This window comes from Sphaeramia orbicularis, chromosome 3 (assembly GCF_902148855.1).
Source record: "Sphaeramia orbicularis chromosome 3, fSphaOr1.1, whole genome shotgun sequence".
NCBI lineage: Eukaryota > Metazoa > Chordata > Actinopteri > Kurtiformes > Apogonidae > Sphaeramia > Sphaeramia orbicularis.
Window position 1 is genome coordinate 14,833,363 of NC_043959.1, and position 23,223 is coordinate 14,856,585.

General features: G+C 36.1%; 1 protein-coding gene across 1 annotated transcript; it reads right to left on the reverse strand.

The window, feature by feature from the left end:
* Positions 1-9,604: 9,604 nt before the first annotated feature.
* Positions 9,605-12,206, reverse strand: LOC115413726 (cocaine- and amphetamine-regulated transcript protein-like). The gene is made up of 3 exons (XM_030126775.1): positions 11,940-12,206; positions 10,147-10,230; positions 9,605-10,059 (listed from the first exon to the last, which is right to left on the reverse strand). The coding sequence occupies exons 1-3, from the start codon at positions 12,159-12,161 to the stop codon at positions 9,952-9,954; spliced, it is 414 nt and encodes a 137-aa protein (XP_029982635.1). The 5' UTR covers positions 12,162-12,206; the 3' UTR covers positions 9,605-9,951.
* Between the last annotated feature and the right edge of the window lie 11,017 nt (positions 12,207-23,223).

Consider the following 23,223-nt stretch of genomic DNA (forward strand, 5'->3'; position numbering starts at 1 on the left):
TAATACTAAAACAATTCATCCTAAAACTTCAGTATCTAAAGTAAAATATATTTCAGTTATTTAACTCTAATTGATCCAATGAGAAGCTTTACATTTATTAAACAAATGTCAGTTTATCAGAGAGCATAAATATTAAAGTCAATGAAATGAAAAATGGGCCCAACAGTCTGATGAGTCCAAACAGACCTGCTTCCAGGATAAGTCCATCAGGATGAAAAGAGAGGCTGATGAAGTGATTACCCATCATGCCGAGGGCCTTCTGTACAAACCTGCGGGGCAGTGTTAGATCCAGGGTTGCTTCAGATGGTCCATCAGTGACAGTCGTCAGGATGATTGGGCTTGAGGCACGGTGTTTCTGGAAACAGTAACATCATTGTCCAGACCTGAACTCCACTGAAAATATTTTGGATGTGCTGAAGAAGACTTTACACAGCAGTCCAACTCCACAATACAACATCAGGAGGAAAAATGAATGCAACTCTGGATAGAAAAGACTGTTGTGACATTTATTATGACACTGAATAAGGCAGTCTAATGATTTTATTTTATTTTATTATTTTTTTTTGCCAGATAGTGTAAAGTGTACAGTAGTGGGCATGTACTTTCATTACAAAAAAAAATAATGTGTATTTATATGAAATGATGAACCTAGAAGACATTTTATTTTGAAAGACCAGTGGCAGGAAGATTTAATTTGGCACATATTGTAAGTAGAGCAAATGAGGTAGTGACAGGTGGAGTGTTGCATTCTGGTTGTGGTGCAGGAAGCTGTTACTATGAAGGAACCCAACAGCACGAGACAGTTACACAGCAGGACATTAATGAGTGTACAAGTAAAAGTAGGCAGGAAGAAGCTGGTAAAGAAGTGGACATAGTTGTAAAGGACTGAGAATTGCATTATTCTGTGGTTTCTGGAGGGCTGAGGCATGTGATCCATTTAGAACAGACATTTTTGAACTATTTAAACCAGGGGTCTCAAACTCATTTTCTTTCAGGTTCCACATTCAGCCCAATTTGATCTCCAGTGGGCCGGACCAGCAAAATAATAACAGAATAACCTATAAATAACAACAACTCCAAATTTTTGTCTTTGTGTAAAAAAACAAACCCCATTAAATTATGAAAATACTTACTTTTATAAACCATCCAAACAAATAAGGTGTGAATAACCTGAAAGAAATGAAATTTCTTGAAATAAGTGCAATTTTAACAATATTATGCCTCAACTTATCATGTGCATTATGGATCGAATCTACAAAGACACTGTTGTTCGTCCATTAGTCTCTATGATGACCTTGACTTCAGTTTCTGTGGGTCCTGGAGTGGCTTGTTGGCCCTATTTTTGCCCTGAATTATCTGCCACAAAGGCACTAAACACTGAGTAACAGGTAGAAAATTGTTAAAATTGTGCTTAATTTTCTTCAGGATAGTTTGTAAATGTAAGTACACTCACAGTCAATGAAAAATTTGAGACCATATTTCTCAACGTAATTTTTATTTTGAAACCCTAAACTGGATTTTTCTCATATGAACCATTTGTTTAGGATATTGGCATACAGAAACAAAAATCTAAAGTTTCAAGAATAATTTCAAAACAAAAAACTTAACAAAAGAAAATGGCACCTGCAAAACACAAAGTCACAACAGTCAATACCGGGTATGGCCTCCGTTTGCATTGATGCAGGCGGTCTGTGGTCAGCAGAGCCTGTGGTGTTGTGGCGTTCAACCAGGTTTGTGATTGTGGGCTGGGAACATCCCATACATACGCCTGGCTATATCACTGGAGCTCAAACCGGCCTCCACCATACCCAGTGCCATGAGACGTTCACATGATCGACGTGGTATGATGCTGTTCACTGGACTAACAATGGTGGCCTTTTTTGGGCCTTTATATAGGCCTTCAAAACCAATCCTCAAATTGTGCAGATACCCACTGAGTATTGTCCACTTTTGCAAAGAGACCAACCCATGTGCAATGAACCGTGACAACATGACAACTCATCATTATCTCAACTACCCGAGCACTAAGTCAGCAATAAATCCACAATGAATACTTACAACCCCCCTACAAGTAGAAATATGCAGACATTTCTACCTCAAAGTTTCTATTGACTGTTACTATATTTTCATAATTTAATGTTATTTTTTGCACTAAAACAAAGACAGAAATTTGAAGTTGTCATTATTCATAGGCATAGTGCAATATTTTTTTCACATCAAACCGAGAAGAAAATATGGAGTCATTATTTTTCAAGGTTTTTATGCTATTATTTTGCTTGAGATCATATTGGTCTGTATGTGGAACCTGAACTAAAATGAAGCCTTGACTGTGGAATTTTTGCACTTGGCAAATTCATCCCACTGGCCGCATTGGAACCTTTGGTGGGCCACATTTGGCCCCCGGGGCCGCATGTTTGAGACCCCTGATTTAAACAAAAGCAGAAGCAAAAGAAGAAAAAACAAGAAACAGAAATGTCCATTGATAGTGTTGACAGTGTCCATATTGAAGTTGCCGTCTGTTCTCCTTCATGTGCTGATGAACGGTGAAATGGTGACTTGCTGCTGTTGACAGCTGAAGCAGAAACAGAAACATACAGTAACTGAAGAATAAAGTTCACTCCTCAGTAAAACATTCTGCCGCTGCCATCATCACGGTAGAGATTCCTCATGTTGTGCCTTGTGTTTGTAAATAAGTCCCTTTTCTACCTTTAATGAAAAATATTTTCAATAACAAATGCTTAGAGTTTTAGAAAATTGACAATAAACTGTATATCCAGTGATGTGAAATATACTTAATATAATCATCAACACTAGTGAGATTAACTGATTTTCATCCCACTGTATGTGGTACACTTTATTTATTTATTAAGAGTTTGATAGAAAACAAATGTTCTCATGTTATGGATGAGGACACAATGTGAAGGACATATATTTTCACCCAACTTGACTGAAACTTATTTTGTTTTATTCCTGCTTACATATGAGAACGACCAAAAAAAAGTAATGCATGTCACCTTCCACTGCACATGACTCATTGGTGTGTTATACATGTCTATCTAAATTATTGATGTGTTCAATGTTGTCAAACACACCCAGACGGATAGTTGTGTCAAGAGAACGTGTACCATATAAATGTACATTTGCATTTTCAATAAATAATTTCTTAGAATAAACTAAGCTGAGTTTTTTGTTTTTTTTTTACTTAATTGGGCATGAATGTATCTGTCTGTCTAACAAAAAACTGAAAATAACATTAGTATCAGCCCAGCAACCAGTGAATCCCAATGAAACATATAATCATTCAATGAAAAATGTAGTTTAGAATTACATCAAACTAATAACACATGACTTCTACATGTCCGGACTCACAAACCAAAAGAAAATTCAAACTATAAAATGTTAAACGTGGTACATTCTCCTAAATCCCTTGTATGTTGTATTTAGGAACAGATTCTATGACAGGAGGCTCATTGTGTTTTACAGACGTGTGTTGGAGAATCACTCTACTCATGCTGCAGTGGAGTGGAGGAGTGAGTGAATACCAATATATGGTTAACCCTATAACACCAAACGTATCATATTTGATCCATGAGTTTTGAAGCCCTCCATATGATCAGTGTGATTTTTTTTTTCTTGAAAAACCTGATGTATACAATTAGATACATGCAATACACAGATAATCCACCAGGGGGGAGGTGTTCATTCACCAGAGGCCTTTCCAGTGACACTACAAACTGTCATTCATGAGGAAGGAGGCAGAACTTTGATAATTTAGAAGAAGAATTACCAATTTGTTAGACATGTTTGTGTAATATTATGGTTTTGTTTGTTCAAAAATAGTAATATTTCAGCACTGAGACCCAATGTATCGAATATGATACAAAATTGAAATTCCTACATGGAAATTGATATTTAAAAAAAAAAAAATTCTTTTTTCAGAAGGACCAGTAAAGGCTCCAGTTTCAAAGAACTGGAATTTTCTGTCAATGATTGAATGGTTCAGAGTTTAAAGGGTTAAAGACAGAGTAAACGTGAGAGAGTCAGAGTTTAAGGCAGAGCTAGCATTTATGCAGGGGGTGGGGGGTGGTTGGGCAGAAAGCATTAAAAACAAAGATCGTAAACATGTTTCGAGGGTCCACAGGATGGTGTAAAGGGACCTACAGACCAAAAGGTAGGGTTCATCATCAAATACCTGGATTAGATGGAAGTGACCGGATCAAAAGGGCACAGGGTCATTATCAAGGGTCACATCACGAGGAAGTGATTTGATGAAAGAGTCCAGTGTCCTGTGGTCGTCTGTTATTGTTTGTCACATCAGTTGCATTCACATAAGAAAACTAAACACATTTTATATCAGATTATGATGGAAGCTCAGCGCAGTTGTCAATCATCACAAAACTTCAGTTTTACTTAAGAATATTGATTTAAAATAAATGGATGGTTTGTAAAGTGTAAGAAAATCTGAATGATTTGCATATCTATTAACTAGTATTTTATTGACCTTAAACCAGTGTTTTTCAACCTTGGGGTTGGGACCCCATGTGGGGTCACCTGAAATTTCTAGTAATTGATAATAAATAAATAAATTACTAATAAAAATATATATGATGAGAGAGACAATCCCAATACATAAAAGACATGACAAACTGTGGTTGTGAAACTGCAGCACTGTGGTTCTGTTTATCTGTCAAATGTTCATTGTGGTCAGTTTCAGATGCTGCAGCTCTTTCATAATTCATAGTTTGAGTTCTTGTTTGTTCAGTATTAATTGTCCTCCTTGTAAATCACAGCTGGACTGACTGTACATATCCTGACCAAGGAAAATAAAATTCCCCCTTTGTGCAGTAATCTACACCTGGATTTACTGTCCATAATAATATACATTATATAGACTAAATGTTGTCTAAAATTAACGTTTATTTGCAACACTGTGTGGCAAACTATTACATGATCAAAAAAAATTATATTTTTAGCAAAAAAAAAAAAAAGTCTGTTTTGAATGTCTGGGGTCACCAGAAATTTGTGATGTTAAAATGGGGTCACGAGAAAAAAAAAGGTTGGAAACCACTGCCTTAAACATTTGGTGTGTTTTCTGTTTAATTGTGAATAAAACACGAGTTCATACGACTTGTAGATTATGACATTCTGCTTTTATTTACATTTTACACAGTGTCCCAATTTTTCTGGAACATTTTCCCTATGGTTTTATTAACATCTGCAGAATCACTGATACTGATACAGGTTTTCAGAGTTTGGGTGGGGGGTTGTGACTCCTCCTCCATAAAACAAGGCCATTTAGTATTAACACTTGTATATAAAAAAAAAAAAAAAAACTTCAAAAAGCATAAAAAACAATATCCAAAAAGATTACAAACAAAAAGTATGAACGTAGTCGCCCTGAAACTAACCACAGAATATAAAGTCACTGAGTTAGTTTGGATGATTTTAAATTAAACTGGACTGATTGTGAGTTAATGTGGTTTATGTGGTGATCAGAGTGGCTGAGGTCCTGCACCTGAACTTTAGAATGATAAGAACAAAATAAGCACTAAAGCATTTATGAAGCCTCTGTTACCAGAAGTGTATCATATATCTGGACACTTAACACACATTTAATTTTGTCATATATCAGTTTTTTCTCATGTATATGCTGTTTATTTCAATATAATCTGTTACGTAACCTGATCTATAATGTTTGTTATTTGGCACTAACTCTGTGTCCTCCCTCTGTCAGAGTTTATGCTTGTCTCTCTCCATCCTCTCTCCGTCCTCTCTCCATCCTCTCTCTCCGTCCTCTCCATCCTCTCTCTCCATCCTCTCTCTCCGTCCTCTCTCTCCATCCTCTCTCCATCCTCTCTCTCCGTCCTCTCCATCCTCTCTCTCCATCCTCTCTCTCCATCCTCTCTCTCCATCCTCTCTCTCTGTCCTCTCTCTCCGTCCTCTCTCTCTGTCCTCTCTCTCCATCCTCTCTCTGTCCTCTCTCTCCGTCCTCTCTCTCTGTCCTCTCTCTCTGTCCTCTCTCTCCGTCCTCTCTCTCTGTCCTCTCTCTCCATCCTCTCTCTCTGTCCTCTCTCTCCGTCCTCTCTCTGTCCTCTCTCTCTGTCCTCTCTCTCCGTCCTCTCTTCTTCTCTTCTTGTGGAACTGTTTGTTCCTTCTGTTCGATACTGGATTCCAAACAGTCCAGTGTTTTCCTGTCACAGATCTGGCTCGTTGTCTGCTGTTGGTTTTCGGCTCTTCTGTGCATTAACCCACAGCCGGCTTCTGTTGGAGGTTTTTCCTCCCTACTGTCACCTTGGACTTGCTCCTGGAGGGTGTGTTGACTTTCCTCTCCATATACACTCTAAAAAATGATATACTGGCTCAGTGTAAAAAAAGGATGTAACAATTTCCATTCATCTTTTTAAGTTATTTCAACTTGGCCGTAATTGCTTAAATGCCACAAGACTTCTCTAGTTAGGTAAACTCTGTTACTTTAGTACAAACAACATGACTTGCTTTTTATTCTACAAGCTTAATTAAGTCAAATCAACTTAATTTTAATTGTGTAAAAACCACTAAAAATTTCTTGTCATGTGTGTTGATAGTTATTAGCTGAATGAAAAAGCTAAATTCTATCAAGCCTTAAAGTTTAGTAAAGTTCTGTGCAAAATTGTGTTTCTCCTTTTTTACCTCCGCCAGGAGGTATTGTCATCACTTTGCTTTGTGTGTTTGTTTGTTTGTTTGTGTGTTTGTTTGTTTGTTTGTTAGCAACTTCACGGGAAAACTATTCCAACCTTCTTTACCAAACTGTACCCACAGATAGGCCTAGGCCCTGGGACCGAGACATTAAATTTTGGCCCAAGTAGGCCAAAGTTCAAGGTCACAGCAAGGTCACAAAATCTACAATTTTCCTATCTCTCATCATTCAGCAATTTTCCAAAATTCATAAAAAATTCAAAACAACTCCAATTAGCCTCCAATTTGATCCACCCGTAGCTTAGAACAATATCTTGTATCTGGTACAAAATTGTCCACATCCACTGTGGAATGTGGACTCTGTGGACATTTACATTTAACACTGAAAATCCCATTTACAACACATTTTTCATTATAACTCGACAAATATTGATTGGAATTGAATATAATTTGACATACACATGACTGGTACCAAGCTTCAACTTTTTCTGCTGTATGGAACAACCTGGAAACTGTTTAATTTAAAAAGAAATAGTCGATCCACACGTGCACACTGTTCAGGGTGCTTGGCGGAGGTTTGCGTTCTCTGAACACTTGTTTTTTTTCTCTTCTTCCCTCCGTTTCCTGTGGTCGGCGTGGTCTGGCAGCAAAAACATGCCCAGGCCCGTCAGCTTTGTACTCAGCTTTTAGAGGAAACTTACAAGATTTTTAAGCTGTACTAACTTAATATTTGTTAAGTTAAAGGAAGAAATGTCTGTTCAAAACTGATATGTTACAAAGTTAAGACTGTTTCCCTTATTTTTCATTTAGACCAACTTTATAAAATAACTTATCAACTGATTACAATGTGTACATGTCACAAACTTATTTTTTAAGCAGAAAAAGCTCTTGATTTTAAGCATAACTTACTAACCAAAATGAATCATTTCATAGAGTGTAGTTTTTTTTTTTATCTAAATTTGTAAAGTGCCATGAGATAATGACAACTGGTGCCATAAATAAAATGAATTTGATCACTTGTTTTTAGTGTATTCAGTGTAACTGTCTTCTGTTTTCATATTCTTGGTTCTGACATTATCAGTAACCTCCATTTTTCAATATATCAATGCTTTTGTGTGGTCTCTCTCTAGAAAATAAAAACAGTAAAGTATTACTCCTATGCACCATTAGTTTGTTGTCTGTTTGATGTGAACATGAGGAAGATGCTGTGAATACACGGCTTTACAAAGCCAGATGAAACGCTGTTTATTGTCATGAGTCATACACAAAGATTCACTTGAACCAGAAATAGTTCATATTTAAAAGACAAATGATGCCCAAATGTTCCCATCAGAGTTTACAGCGAGGTGGTTTGTAGAGTTTAAAGCACCGTTCCTGTACAGATCAGATGTGTTTGTATCAGGGCTGAGCGATAAAAACAAAAAGACCAAGATTAAAAAAAAACATTTAAAAAACAAAACAAAAAAAACAACTTCTAATATGCTCTATTTCCAGATCTGTGAAATGTTCTAATGAAAAAGTTTCAAACCACAAATAACTTTTATAACTTTTTGTAACACAGATAACTTTATTTCTCTCTCTTTTTTTTTTTTTTTTTTTACATTTTAATCTTGTTGAATACGGATTCAGACTGGACTCTTTTGTACTGTTTTTTACAACACTGAATCAAAAAGAAAATTTAAGTAAGTGAATGAATTAATAAATCATAAAATCAGACACTATAGGTGTGTTTTTGTCTTCTTAAGATTTAGGTTAACTCACTTTATTCTATCAGTAGGAAGATTCAGTCTCATACCCATCCATTCTAATACACTCAGTACCTAGCACTAGCATTAGCACTAGCATTAGCACATGGCACCCATCAGTCAGTGTCTGTGAGCTGCTGATGTTGATGGATCGACTCCAGGTCTGCATCAGTACTGTGGTCATGAAATGAATTTAAATGTTTTTAATTGTGGGGAAAATGGAACACGTGTTCGCACAGAGAGAAAAGATAAACTTAACAAGATGAAAGTGACTTGTGTCTTTAGTTACTTTCATCTTATTTATTATTTCCTATTTATTTACCTATTTATTTATTTAGGCCTATTTAACATTTATGTTTATGCTGTTTCTTTTATTGCGTTCTTTTCATCTTTAATCTTTTATGTAATTATTGGGGTTTTTTTTGCCTCTTTTATGATGTTTTCATCTTGTTTTTTGGTCGTGTCCACCTTTTCACTTTGTTACCTCCACCAGGAGGTATTGTGATCACTTTGCTTTGTGTGTTTGTTTGCATGTTTGTTTGTTAGCAACTTTATGGGAAAACTATTCCAACCATCTTTACCAAATTGTCCCCACAGATAGGCCTAGGCCCTGGGACCAACCCATTCAATTTTGGGCCAAGTAGGCCAAAGTTCAAGGTCACAGCAAGGTCACAAAATCTACAATTTTCCTATCTGTCACCATTGAGCAATTTTCGAAAATTCATAAAAAATTCAAAACGACTCCAATTAGCCTCCAATTTGATCCACCTGTAGCTTATAGTAATATCTTGTATCTGGCACAAAATTGTCCTCATCCACTGTGGAATGTGGACTCTGTGGACATTTACATTTAACATTGAAAATCCCATTTACCACACATTTTTCATTAGAACTCAACAAACATTGATTGGAATTGAATATAATTTGACATACACATGACTGGTACCAAGCTTCAACTTTTTCTGCTGTATGGAACAACCTGGAAACTGTTGAATTTAAAAAGAAATAGTTGATACACACATGCACACCGTTCGGGGTGCTTGGTGGAGGTTTGCGTTCTCTGAACACTTGTTTATTAATGTATTATTATTAGTAGTAGTATTTGGATAAGGGGTAGAAAATGGATATTATTATTATTATTATTATTATTATTATTATTATTATTATTATTATTATTATTATTATCTTGCTTAATTTTACAAATAATTTAAAGCCACAAAACTTAAGCTTTCATTCAGAACCAAAAATCTGAAAAACTAAAGAATTATGTTTCAACATGAAATGTTCAACAGGCCTGTAGGCTACTGATCTGAGCAGTTTCAGTCATATCGCTCAGCCCTACCTGATCATTTGTTTGTTTCTGTGTACCCTATGATATTTACAGGATCCTCTAATGATTTCATCTCTTGCTTCGATGTGACATATGGCTATTTGATTGCAAATATAGGGTTGGTTACTTTTCCTTCTTCTTCTTCTTTATAAAAAAAATACCGTCTCTCCGTCTCGCCGCTACATTCACATGTTGCCAGGCTCATAAGCACTTCAGCAGGAAAAAGTTGCAGAAAGCTCCCCGGGGACAGTCGCACATCTTCCCGATCCGTGCGCCTTTACGCACGGCGCACTGCTCCCCGACATCACACTGAGGAGACAGGAATTCAGCATCAGACTTACGCATGCGCTGACTGCCACCAAAATAATGTAATTCTGTGAAGGACGTGGATCCTACCGTGGGGACCTGGCCGAACTTCTTCTCCCACAGAGGCAGGCGCTTTGCTTGCAGCTTCTCCAGGACTTCTTGAAGAGCTCCGAGCTGTCAGACAAGACGCACAAGTCAAAGCTTTAGTCTGCATGGCAGACATCTGTACGCCTGTCATATGTACTGGACACTCCAGCTGTTCTCTTCTATGTTCATGGGTTTTGTTGTTTTAGTTGCTGCACAGTGGACACTTCTGCACCATCCCATTCACTGCAATCCATACCATTACTGTGACTTTATGTTCTAGATAAACCTGATCTGCAGTAACATGACTGAGTGTAAATCAACTGCTAATTGTTATTAGACTGTAATTAACAGTTTTCTTCAACAAAAAGGTTTTTTTAAATGTTATCTCCATGAAGTGAGTAAGAACTAGTATTAGAGTGTGATAAAAGATGCGAAAACATCCGATTAGCTGCATCAAAAATAATTTTGTGCCACAGATACATATGTCACTTTCTGATATTGAGTTTTAAATACACGTTTCTTTGCTTCAAAAATTAAACACATGGTGTCCAAATGAGTGGACATTTTTGTAACTCCATGAAAAATAGGTTAATTTATATTTTAAAAAATTCTATCATTATTTTTTTTCATACCTAAAGAGGAATGAAAACACTCAGGAAAAAAAAATCTTAATTAAGGTTCTCATAATTCATGCATTCAAAGGGTTAAGGGTTGAAGCTGTACTTATGCTTCCAGAGGATCAGAACAAAATTATGAAATCACTGATGGATTAAAACTGGAGGTAACTCATCTTTAAACAGCTGTGTTTTGTGTTCCATAACCCAAATGGATGAAAAAGTGGAAAACACCCCTGACAGGTTACTGAAGTTCAGTTCACATCAGATCAGACAGCATTTAGGAAAACTACCATGTCTGAATGTAGACTGTGGAATTCTTGATTTGTAAAATGAATGTAAAAATAAAAGCACAATACCAAAAACATGTGTGAAATACTTGTAAACACAAAACGTATCTTTTACGACTTGATTTGATTTTTTATTTGAACCCTTTCATGCATAGTGTTCACTCCAGTGGACAGTTCTTCTCCAGCTGTTGTCTTGTATGTTCATGTGTTTTGTTTTTTTTAGTTCCATATCAGCCAACACAGTGGACACTGATGCACCAGCACTGACATTCAGACCATTACTGTAACTGTGCTGTTCTGGATAAACCTGATCTGCAGTTATATGTTTCAGTGTAAATCAATTGCTAATTATTATTAGACTGTAATTAACAATTTTGTTTTTAATCAAAAAGGTTTGTTTTTTGCATTTTATCTCTATGAAGTGAGTAATAACTAGTATTAGAGTATGTTCAAATGTGAGAAAACATCAGATTAAGTGCATGAAAAATGTTTTTATTTCCTAGTTTTCACACAGTTTATTAGTTTCTGATGATGCGTTTTAAATACATGTTTCTTTGCTTTAAAAATTAAACACATGGTGTCCAGCTGAGTGGACATTTTTGTAACTCCATATAAAATAGGGTTATACCTAAAGAGGAATAAAAACACTCAGGAAAAAAAATCTCGACTAAGGTTCTCATAATTCATGCATGAAAGGGTTAAAACCATAATAAGAAAAGGAAAAACTTCTGCTGTCCATCTGATCAGAGGAGGACTGTGAACAACCTAACAGCTCATTTATAGTATGAAGGGAAAACTCAGAGTTTGTTTCATGCAAAAAGCAGGACAGGAACCTGCCATCAGTCTGTCCTCAGAGCAGCTGCTCTACCAGTGTGTGTTCTCCGGCTCTTACCAGCTGCTTCTCGCTGGTCAGGTTGGGTCCTTTTGGGTAGAAGTCCCGCAGGGCTCTGGGGCTCAGCTCCTCCACAGACTCTGCCTCCACCACTTCGGCTCCGGAGGCGGAGGCGGACAGCAGCAGGAGGGCGCACAGCAGCGGCCCGGCCCCGGGCAGCAGCCTGGAGGAGCCCCGCATGGTCCTGGTCCCGGTCCCGGTCCCGGTGCACATCGGCAGCATGTGAGTAGAATCAGAGCCTCCTCCACAAATGTGACTGCTGCCATCTGCAACTGCACCTTATTTATCCTCCGCGCTTTCTGTTCGTCATGCGTAAAAGCCGCCTCCGGTGAGTCATCCCCTAAAGGTTGCTGGGCAAAAAAGTCAACAATAACAGCAGCGGCAGCGCATGGAGCTGTTACTGCGGAGTAATAGATTACATGGAGATAGGAAAGGGGACTGTCCACTAAAACAGGCCAATATAAAGCCAAGAAAGCAGTGATCCTCAGTGATAGTTCCTCTGTCTGCTTTTACATCCCTTCTTCAAACCCATCTTTTCTCCTTGGCTTTTGAAACCATGAGATATTTGAAGGGACTACCTTTATTCTGTTGTTTTTATTTGGTAGTGGTTTATTGTTCTTATTCATCTACTTATTTTATTCATTTATTTATTTTGTTGTTTTTAACCCTTTAATGCATGAATTATGAGAACTTTTGTCAAGATTTTTTTCCTGAATGTTTTTATTCCTCTTTAGGCCTGAAAAAAACAACGTGATAGAAATGTTTCAGTGAACCTTTTTTTTTAATGGAGTCACAAAAATGTCCATTCAGCTGGACACCATGCATCTAATTTTTCAAGCAGAGAAACATGTACTGAAAATGCAATAACAGAAAGAGAACACAAACCTCCGCCAAGCACCCCGAACGCTGTGCATGTGTGGATCGACTATTTCTTTTTAAATTCAACAGTTTCAAGGTTGTCCCATACAGCAGAAAAAGTTGAAGCTTGGTACCAGTCATGTGTCTGTCAAATTATGTTAAATTCCAATCAATATTTGTTAAGTTCTAATGAAAAATGTGTGGTAAATGGGATTTTCAGTGTTAAATGTACATGTCCATAGAGTCCACATTCCACAGTGATCTGATCAGTGATGCAACATTTCAGTGATATGATATATTTAGTGATATCTGTCTGTAATGAGGACAGTGCTTTGTTTCGAAGGAAGAGCTTTGCTCTGTCAGTGTTACTTCACAGAGTTGTTTGGTGCCCCTCCTGCATTGGAACCCGATGACTCAGTCGGCTTTTTCTAGCGTAAATGATGAAGAGAACCAACCAGTGCCTGCATTGTTCTGCCCTGTGGGACGCCTCCCACCCAAGGTTTTCATGTGAAAGGTCTTTGGACTGAAATAATTCACTGACTTTTGATCATCCATTGTAGTCAGAGTGGATTTGCTCTATTATGGGATTGCTTTCAGATGCAGGATAGTTCAGTGGTGTTCATAACCCCTGTTCAACAACTTTTCAGCAGCTTCATGGCAGTTTTGTAAAAAGATAAAAAGCTCTACTTCAACAGAGCTGCCAGTTCTTTTTCACATATTTATTGTAAGACTCATTAGCAAGTAATTCAGTCTCTGCAAAAAAAAAAAAAAAAAAAAAAAAGGCCTGTTAGAAATAAGCCTAATGTCATTAAATCTGGTCAAATTGCCTTATATTAAGCAAAACAATCTGCCAGTGGGGTCAGAAAAAAAGTCTTGGCTAGAATTCTTAAAACAAGCAAAAAGTCTGTCAACTAAAAAACCATAATGTGCCTTAAAAACAGGCAAAAATGCTAGAATTTTAGCAAACAGTGCTTAGTACAAGAAAAAAAATCCCACTCATTGAAGACAGAATTACTTTAAATGAGGAATTTAAATCTGTGACTGAACTGGAGATAAGAATTTAAGTCTGAAAAGAAGAGGAACAAGTAGAAAAACATTCTTAAAATAATCATTTGACTCTCATGATTGAGTTGAACATGACCACTTCAACTAGGAATCGAACCCAGGTCTTTCATATTGGCGTCCGATGTGTTACCTACTGAGGTAAATGCCCACTGTGGGGTCATGTGACTAATTAGCTCCTCGTTACTGAGGCAACATGGGTGTCCATGTTAAATTTACTATGAAACCACCTCTCAAACAAGCTGATATTATTCCATAACCGTACATCCAATGTCAAAAATTCTTGCAGGCAAAGTTTGTGGTGAGTCTGTGAACGTATCGATGTATAATAAGTGGAAAAAAAGTCAGAACTGAATAAGCAGTGATTGTAATGCCCCGTTTCCACTGCGTGGTACCAGCTCGACTCGACTCGACTTTTGCATTTCCATTACGAAAAAGGACCTGGAATCTGGTACCCAGTACTACTTTTTAGGTATCACCTCCGCCGAGGTTCCAGGACTGGGGACCAGATACTAAAACGTGACGTGTACACACTGCAGACCACTGATTGGTCAGACAGTTTTCTCTGTGACCCGCCGTTTTACAAAAAACAGATGTGGAAGTGGACAGTAAATACAGCGGTACATTAATCCACATGATAACAGCCCAAAACTACACCATGGTCGGTCGAGGAGTTTGAGTCTTTGGTGGCCGACGTAAAAATTCAGATGAGACAACAGGCAACGAGTGAGTTTATCAGCAACTCTCTGAGCAGACGACACGGAAGTAATGCGCCTCATCACTATGACGACCAGGTACTGTAAAGTCAGTAGTATCTTGTAATGGAAATGGTCTCCAGGAATACCGAATCGAGCCAAGCTGGTTCCACGTAGTGGAAATGCAGCATTAGAAGATGGAGACAGTCCAACATGTTAGTGACAGACATTTAACATGGGAGTGAATGAGAGACAAAAATGTGTCTTTGGTTTCATGTGTCTTTGACATTCTACTGGACGAAGGACTTTATCAGTCACTTATCAAATTAGTCCAGGGTCATGTTCAACTGTGGGATCATTTAGGTCATGTTTTAAGCCTGTAAATAACAATAAATGGTTAAAAAAACAGTTAGTTGCTGTCATTTCTTAAGATTCTTCAATTGAGAAGTTGTGCAAGTGGTTTTAGTAGCAGTAGTACACTTTATACTCAGCAAAGTGGAAAGTACATGTCAAAAACAAACTAGTTAAACATACAGGGTTTCTACTGTGTGTAGGAGGCTTTTATTTAAATAAAAGTCTGGTGTTCTTGTTACTCAAAGTCGAGACAGGATCTTCAAGGCTTCATTTATGCAGAGCGACGTCATCAGGTTTCACTGGAAGTCTGGTCCAATGTGGTCCAAGTGTGTCCTTTAGATACTTTTTAAAGTTGATTCCATGGGTCTTCAGCACCGTTTGAGCTCCACAATCCTTTGGACGAGTCTTTTAAAAATACAAATAATAAAAAAAAAGGCCATTCTTTAAAAAATGAACAAAAATAGGCTGTTATTGATAAATACAAAGGACAGGAAGTAGTATTATCAGACAGTAGTAGTATTCTCACATACATGAAACTAACCAGGTTCCAGTATGGATCAGGAAGTGAAAGGTGCTTTGGAGACACCATTAGTGTCTGGCTTCAGTTTTGTTTCTAATACAATAAAAAAAAATGTCCCCAGTGCTCAGTTATCAAACTGACAGTAGATGATAAAATAATTTTCTTATTATCTTTTAAAGAAAATAATCTTGTATGTTTGAGGCCAGGGCTCTCAAACTCATTTTCTTTCAGGTTCCACATTCAGTCTGATTTGATCTCCAGTGGGCCGGACCAGTAAAATAATAACAGAATAACCTAGAAATAATGACAACTTCAAGTGTTTGTCTTTGTTTTAGAGCAAAAAACCCCATTAAATTATGAAAATACTTTTATAAACTATCCAAACATAAAAGATGTTAATGACCTGAAAAAACTGAAATTTCTTGAGAAAAATAAGTGCAATTTTAAAAATATTCTGCCTCAATTTATCATTTCTCCATGTGCATTATGGATCAGATCTACAAAGACACTAAACACTGAGGAACAGGCAGAAAATAGTTCAAATTGTGCTGAATTTTCTTTAGACATTTCAGGTTGTTCATATTTGTTCTGGTTATTTACATTTTATTGTTACAGGACAGTTTGTAAATATTTTCATAATTTAATGTTATTTTTTGCTCTAAAACAAAGACAAAAATTTGAAGTTGTTAATTCAAGATTTTTTGCTTGAATTTAAGATTTTTTTTTTTTTGCTTAATTCAAGATTTTTTTTTGGCTTAATTCAAGATTTTTTTTAAAAATTTAATTGAAGTTGTTTTTTGTTTTTTTTGCTTAATTCAAATTTTTTCCTTAATTCAAGCTAATTATTATTATTATTATTATTATTATTTATTTTTATTCATTTATTTATTTATTTATTTTTGCTTAATTTAATTCAAGACTGTGAAATTTTTGACTTTGCAAAAACATCCCAGGGGCCAGATTGGAACCTTTGGTGGGACACATTTGGTCCCTGGGACGCATGTTTGAGACCCCTGTGATAAAATGATTTTCTTATTATCTTTGAAAGAAAATAATCCTGTATGTTTAAGGCTGAAGAGAGGCTTGTGTTTTGCTGTTAAACTATTATTTCATTCTTTTGCAACCATAGCATTGACATTTACACACACACACACACACACACACACACACACACACATACACACACACACACACACACACACACATACACACACACACACACACACACACACACACACACACACACACACACACTGTACTGGGCTGTAATTGAGCTCCATGCAGTTCTGCTCGGGTTGACCCTTGCAGCTCGGTTCGCCGCCTCTTTTCAGTCGAATAAGCAGGAAGCTTTGATTGTGTTTCAGGCTGCATGACTCAGGTTTCTCCACACTTTTAATGACCGAGAACGCAGTGGAACTTATTGATGACAAGCAGACGGTTTCATTCACAACATGGGCTTCATTAATGTTGGTGCAGATCACTGACAGTCTGCAGCCTCGGCCCATTCTCATGAAATTTAGGACATTTCGTCTGTGTCTGTTTGTGAGCTTTCCTCATCTGCATATCCTTAATGTGGAGAAGCCAAATTAAAACCTAAAGTACACTGCACGAAAAACCAGATTATCGGCCCCGTAAACACCCGCCAACTTCAATGATTCCCGTTAATTATTGTGAGTTTACAGAGAAGTTCCACTATGCTGGAAACTGCCAGAAACAGAGCGTCAGAGGTGGTGGTGGTGGGGGTATACCGTCTGCTATTTCCCTCACTAATTTGCAGATGGTGCGCAGCTTCCTAAAAAAATACAAGACGAAAAATAAGTCATTTCAGGGAACAAACACCTCCAGGTTAAAGCAGGTCAATGTGACAGATTCATTACTTTATTCAGTTCCTACAAGTAAAACGTCATACATTGTGTAATTAATTGCATTGTGGTAAAAAAAACTTACCGCTAGTTTTGGACTGTGCACACGCTTTTTTTTGTACATGTCCACAGCCACAGTCTCGACGGTCATCCAGGAATGCCAGCCTGGCGTTCAAGTCCGTCAGTTGTTGCTTCACCTCCGCTGAAAACTCCTGAAAGCGTGTCGTTTGTTGTTTGAACACTTTGAACCCCCACCAGGGCTCTGACCCCGGACCCCCCACCCCACCCCACTCCATGTTTTTTCTGGCTCCGCCCCTGCATTAGCGTCATATTTTAGTACAGAAGAAAGAACAAAAATGCATATTTGTTTCATACAGTTTCATTGACATCTTGCATCTCACAGCTGTTGAATCAAACTAATAAGGTTCAATGAATGACAATGTCTGCACTGTAAAAAAAAAATCTGTAATTTAACAGAATTTTCACTGTTTATTTTACTGATTTTTCCTGTATTTTTGAGATGCAAGAAAATATCGGTGCAATTACAAAACAGACTGTGATTTTACATGTCAAATGTAAATCAACATGAAAAAAACTGAAACTGTGAATAAAAATAACATTTCCATTTTTGAAAAGAATTTTTTTTTTTCACAGAAAAATACAGTTAGAATACATCTGCAAATGTATCATAATTTCACAAATATTTATTTTCTATTTATGAGATTAAAGTGTTAATTGAAAGTTTAATGCTGTAAAAAAATAAAATAAAATGAGATAAAATTACTGACAATTAACTGTAAAAGAAGTATTTGTTCTGTAAGTTTAACTAGACTTGTTTGTTAATTGACAAATATCTTGTGTAATTACAGGAGGTTTCACAACAAAAATGTTGAATAAATGTATTTTTGTGAATATATAACATGTAAAAGCACTGATAAACTGTCCAAATACAGTTTTTATCAGTGGATTGGACAACTTAGTCTCACTGAAAATTATTTATATATATATATTTCTAGGTAATTTGATTGTTTTAATACATGTAAATATTCTTTATTAAACATTAAAAAGTAAAAAAAAAAAAAGCAAAATCTCCTGTAAAGTTAGAGCAAAAAAACTGTATTTTAATTATGGAAAATTACCTTATTTTTTATGAGATGATTATTTTCCTTTATTTTACAGTATTTTTTTGGCACCCCAGCTCCTGGAATAATACCTTTTTTTTAACAAGGTTTTTTGTACAGTGTGCCGTTTTGACCTTCAACTGTTCATATTCGCAGGTCCAACATTCCCCTCATCATTTATCTGGACTCATCTAGTTTGTTAATATCAAAGCTGTAGACGGCCGAATAGACTCCTCTGCTGTCTGTCTGCTCTGAATAGTTTTGTGGTTCATTGTTTTTATTCTACATTCTATATAATGAGGTATCAATTATAATTAGGCGAGGATTTCTCTAAGAGCTTCATTATGGAGAGGGAAAATATTCTTAGTGAGTCATTCCCTCATTTTCTGTTGGAAAACAGAGACACAAACTACAGTCAAAGCGTATCTTCTGGTTAATATTTCGTATGGTGTGTTTGCCTCTAATATGCATTTTTCACTCTCACTGTGTCACTGACAAGGAAAAAGAAGCTCGTTTTCCATTTATCTTTTCTGGGCAGGTTCAGACCACCTGTTGCTCGGCTGTTGGTGGTGGAAATGCAGAAAAAACATTAATAACAGCAGAGAAACATCAAAAAGAGTCAGGACACTCTGCTGCAGCCATTCCGTGTCTGTGCTTATACGTTCACCTCATTACTGTACATACGGAAAGTTTCCAGCATCTACCATTACTGGAGAATTTTAGAAACATCTTTTAATGCATTTGTTGCATTAAAAGTAGCAATTACCCATTATTTCTATTTTTGCATCGCTGTGTGTCTTCATATCTGGATTTCAACCTAAAATGGATGAAACAGTTACAAAAAAAAATAAAAGGCAATCCCTTGGTGAATCCACTGGTTTATATCACACATGACAAACAAAACAAAAGATAAAATAGGATTACAATTATGCAACAAGAGAAAAACAGAAAAAATGGTAAAAGGCTGACTTCTAGTTTTACACCAGTTTAAACTATGTGTGGAGTTTGAATGTCTGATTATTTCCCCTCATTATGTAAAGTTTGAGACACTTTAAGACCAGATGTCAGAAAAAGTATTTTCTTGGGAGGCTGTATGGAGCCTAAACTGTGGGAAGCAGGTGAGTCACAAAACACACCTGATGTTTTATAACATTCGATGACATTCCAAAGAACAACTGAACACTGATGGATGTGTGCAACCCTCACACTTTTCACTGTTGCAGTTTTTAGCTTACCGGCCGACAGGCTGTAAGCTATTGTCGTCATGTGGCGTCCGTTGTCGTCGTTGTCTGTCGTTGTCTGTCGTTGTCTGTCGTCCATTACAAAAATTTCAATCGTCTTCTTCTCCGAAACTACAATTCCGATTGACTTCAAACTTGGTATACAGCTTCTGTATGATCATGTCGGCAAATGTTAGTGAAATTATTTGGATCCGGATCTGATTCTGGATTTGGTGAGACTTTGAAAAATGTTCCCATTATAACAGATAGGAGGTGGATTGATCCAATAAATCAGTAAGTATCAATGATATCAGGTTGGAATTTGAATTTTTTACAGATCTGATTGGAATATGACCCAAACATGGGCTATTTCTGTAATATAATAAATATACAGAACTGGGTGAGAATAAATGGCATCTGGATACATTTCCCAAAGCTTTTCATTTGGCCGGTAAGCTACAGGGCCATTGGTCCTATTTTTGTTCTTGTCTTGGCTCATATTTGTTGAGGACTGTCCATGTCCATGCTTTGGTGAAAGTGTTCTAGGTGATTATTTGTAGCTGACGGTGAGTCACATGACCCCACTTTTTGAGTGACTGACTCTAACTCCGGTTGAGTCCACACTTATTTCTTCATGTCATGTCATAAAATGTTTTTAATCTGAAAATAAGAACAGACTCCAACTCCTCCCATTATTTAAATGTTTCACTGCTCATTGTAGTATTCAGTCAATCAAATTTCAATCAATTAATTTTATTAATATAGCGTCACATCATAACACACTGCAAAAATCTAAATCTGACCAAGTGTATTTTTCTCATTTCTAGTCCAAACATTTCATCACACTTAAAATAAAACAGAATCACCTAAAGAAGAACTTTTCAGTGAAATATAAGAACTGATTTTTAAACAATAAATCTGGAAAATCATATTTCAAGAAATCTTATTAAGATAATTTCCACTTGTTCCATTGGCAGATTTTATATTTAATTATATATTTTTATTTAATAAGATTTCTTGAAATATGATTTTCCAGGTTTATTGTTTAAAACTTTAAAAACTAAAACAGCTGGTGTTAGTATAATTACTAGTCCAAATAGTTTCCTACTGTCTACTAGAACTTATACAAATTTCCTTTTCTTATTTGTCAGACAGATGGAAAAAGAGTCAATAAGGTAAAAGAATTCAGTCATTTTCCACCTGTTTGACAAATAAGAAAAGGAAATCTGTACAGTATAATTACTGATAACTGGAACAAATACTCACAACTGTTAATACTTCTACTACAAATACTAGTACTGACAGTGGATATACTACTAATACAAATACTAGTACTGACAGTGGATATACTACTACTACAAATACTAGTACTGACAGTGGATATACTACTACTACTACTACTTCTATAAATACTAGTACTAACAGTGGATATACTACTACTACTACAAATATTAGTACTAGCAGTGGATATACTACTACTACAAATACTAGTACTAACAGTGGATATACTACCACTACAAATACAAGTATTAACAGTGGATACATTACAACTACAAATACTAGTACTAACAGTGGATATACTACTACTACTACTACTACTACTACTACTACTACTACAAATACTAGTACTAACAGTGGATATACTACTACTACTACTGCTACTACAAATACTAGTACTAACAGTGGATATACTACTACTACAAATACTAGTACTAACAGTGGATATACTACTACTACTACAAATACTAGTACTAACAGTGGATATACTACTACTACAAATACTATAAACCTCTACCATCTATGTCTTTATTATCGTCCAGCTCTTTCACTCACATTCACATTTACACACACACACACACACACACACACACACACACACACACACACACACACACACACACACGTATGTATGTATGTATGTATGTATGTATATATATATATATATATATGTACAGGGTGGGGACGCAAAATTTACAATGAACATTTAGTTGTTTTTTCTCAGCAGGCACTACGTCAATTGTTTTGAAACCAAACATATTGATGTCATAATCATACCTAACACTATTATCCATACCTTTTCAGAAACTTTTGCCCATATGAGTAATCAGGAAAGCAAACGTCAAAGAGTGTGTGATTTGCTGAATGCACTCGTCACACCAAAGGAGATTTCAAAAATAGTTGGAGTGTCCATAAAGACTGTTTATAATGGAAAGAAGAGAATGACTATGAGCAAAACTATTACGAGAAAGTCTGGAAGATACTATTAAAGAAGAATGGGAGAAGTTGTCACCCAAATATTTGAGGAACACTTTTGCAAGTTTCAGGAAGCGTGTGAAGGCAGTTATTGAGAAAGAAGGAGGACACATAGAATAAAAACATTTTCTATTATGTCAATTTTCTTGTGGCAAATAAATTCTCATGACTTTCAATAAACTAATTGGTCATATACTGTCTTTCAATTCCTGCCTCAAAATATTGTAAATTTTGCTTCCCCACCCTGTATATATATATATATATATATATATATATATATATATATGTGTGTATATGTATATATATACACACACACACACACATATATATGTATGTATATATATATATACACACACACACATACATACATATATATGTATATATATATATATATATATATATATATATATATAAACAACAGACAAATATGGGTAATATTTGACTGTTTTTTTTTTACATATTTTATGTTCTGTCTATTTTGTATTGCTATATCTGTCATGTGTTTTGTCCTGATAACATCTCTTTTGTTTGTTTGTTTTTTATTTGGCAATTTTGTCTTTTAGTCTTTTTCATAGTTTTTGTCTTGTTATGTGTTGTGGGGTTTTTTCATATTGTTTAATATTTTCCGTAGTTTCCCATAGCTCTTTTCCATCTTTTCCATTGTTTTCATCTTATATATTTCTCGTCCCAAGTTTTCATCTTTCTTTTATATCTTTTTTGGCGTTCATCTTGTTGGGTCTTTTGTGTCATTAATCTGAAAATCATCTAATCAAACTTCCTATTTCTCCATCTCATGTCTCAGTTTTCAGATAAAAATCTTGTGTTGTGTCCTCACATCGTCTAAATGTCAACATTAAAGCTGCTAAAAATAACCCACCAGCCTTCAACTCCACTGCTGGGCTTTTCTCGGTTAAGGATGCCAGGGTTTTCTGAACCATGTATAATCATGTGTAAATTGAAAAAAAACAAAACAAGACAATACCAGCAGTAATGAGACTGTCATGTGTTGGAGGAGGACAGCTGGGGGCTTAGCGGGACATGCTGCCAACTCTTGCAGACATTATTTTCTTCCTCACTTGAATGATTTGTTGTTATGTAATATTCTGTCTTCTGTTGCTCCTGCAGTAGATTGAACCCACTCCCAGGTTTACTGTTGACTTTACTCCTGAAAACCTTATCTATCTATCTATCTATCTATCTATCTATCTATCTATCTATCTATCTATCTATCTATCTATCTATCTATCTATCTATCTATCTATCTATCTATCTATCTATCTATCTATCTATCTATCTATCTATCTATCTATCTATCTATCTATCTATCTATCTATCTATC

What these genes read in the sequence shown, in the direction of transcription:
- LOC115413726 (XM_030126775.1), bottom strand. Translation starts at nt 12,161, where the DNA reads ATGCTGCCGATGTGCACCGGGACCGGGACCGGGACCAGGACCATGCGG. An exon ending in TGACCAGCGAGAAGCAGCTG is followed by an intron (nt 10,231 to 11,939) that starts GTAAGAGCCGGA and finishes CTTGTCTGACAG; the next exon opens with CTCGGAGCTCTTCAAGAAGT. An exon ending in AGTTCGGCCAGGTCCCCACG is followed by an intron (nt 10,060 to 10,146) that starts GTAGGATCCACG and finishes CTGTCTCCTCAG; the next exon opens with TGTGATGTCGGGGAGCAGTG.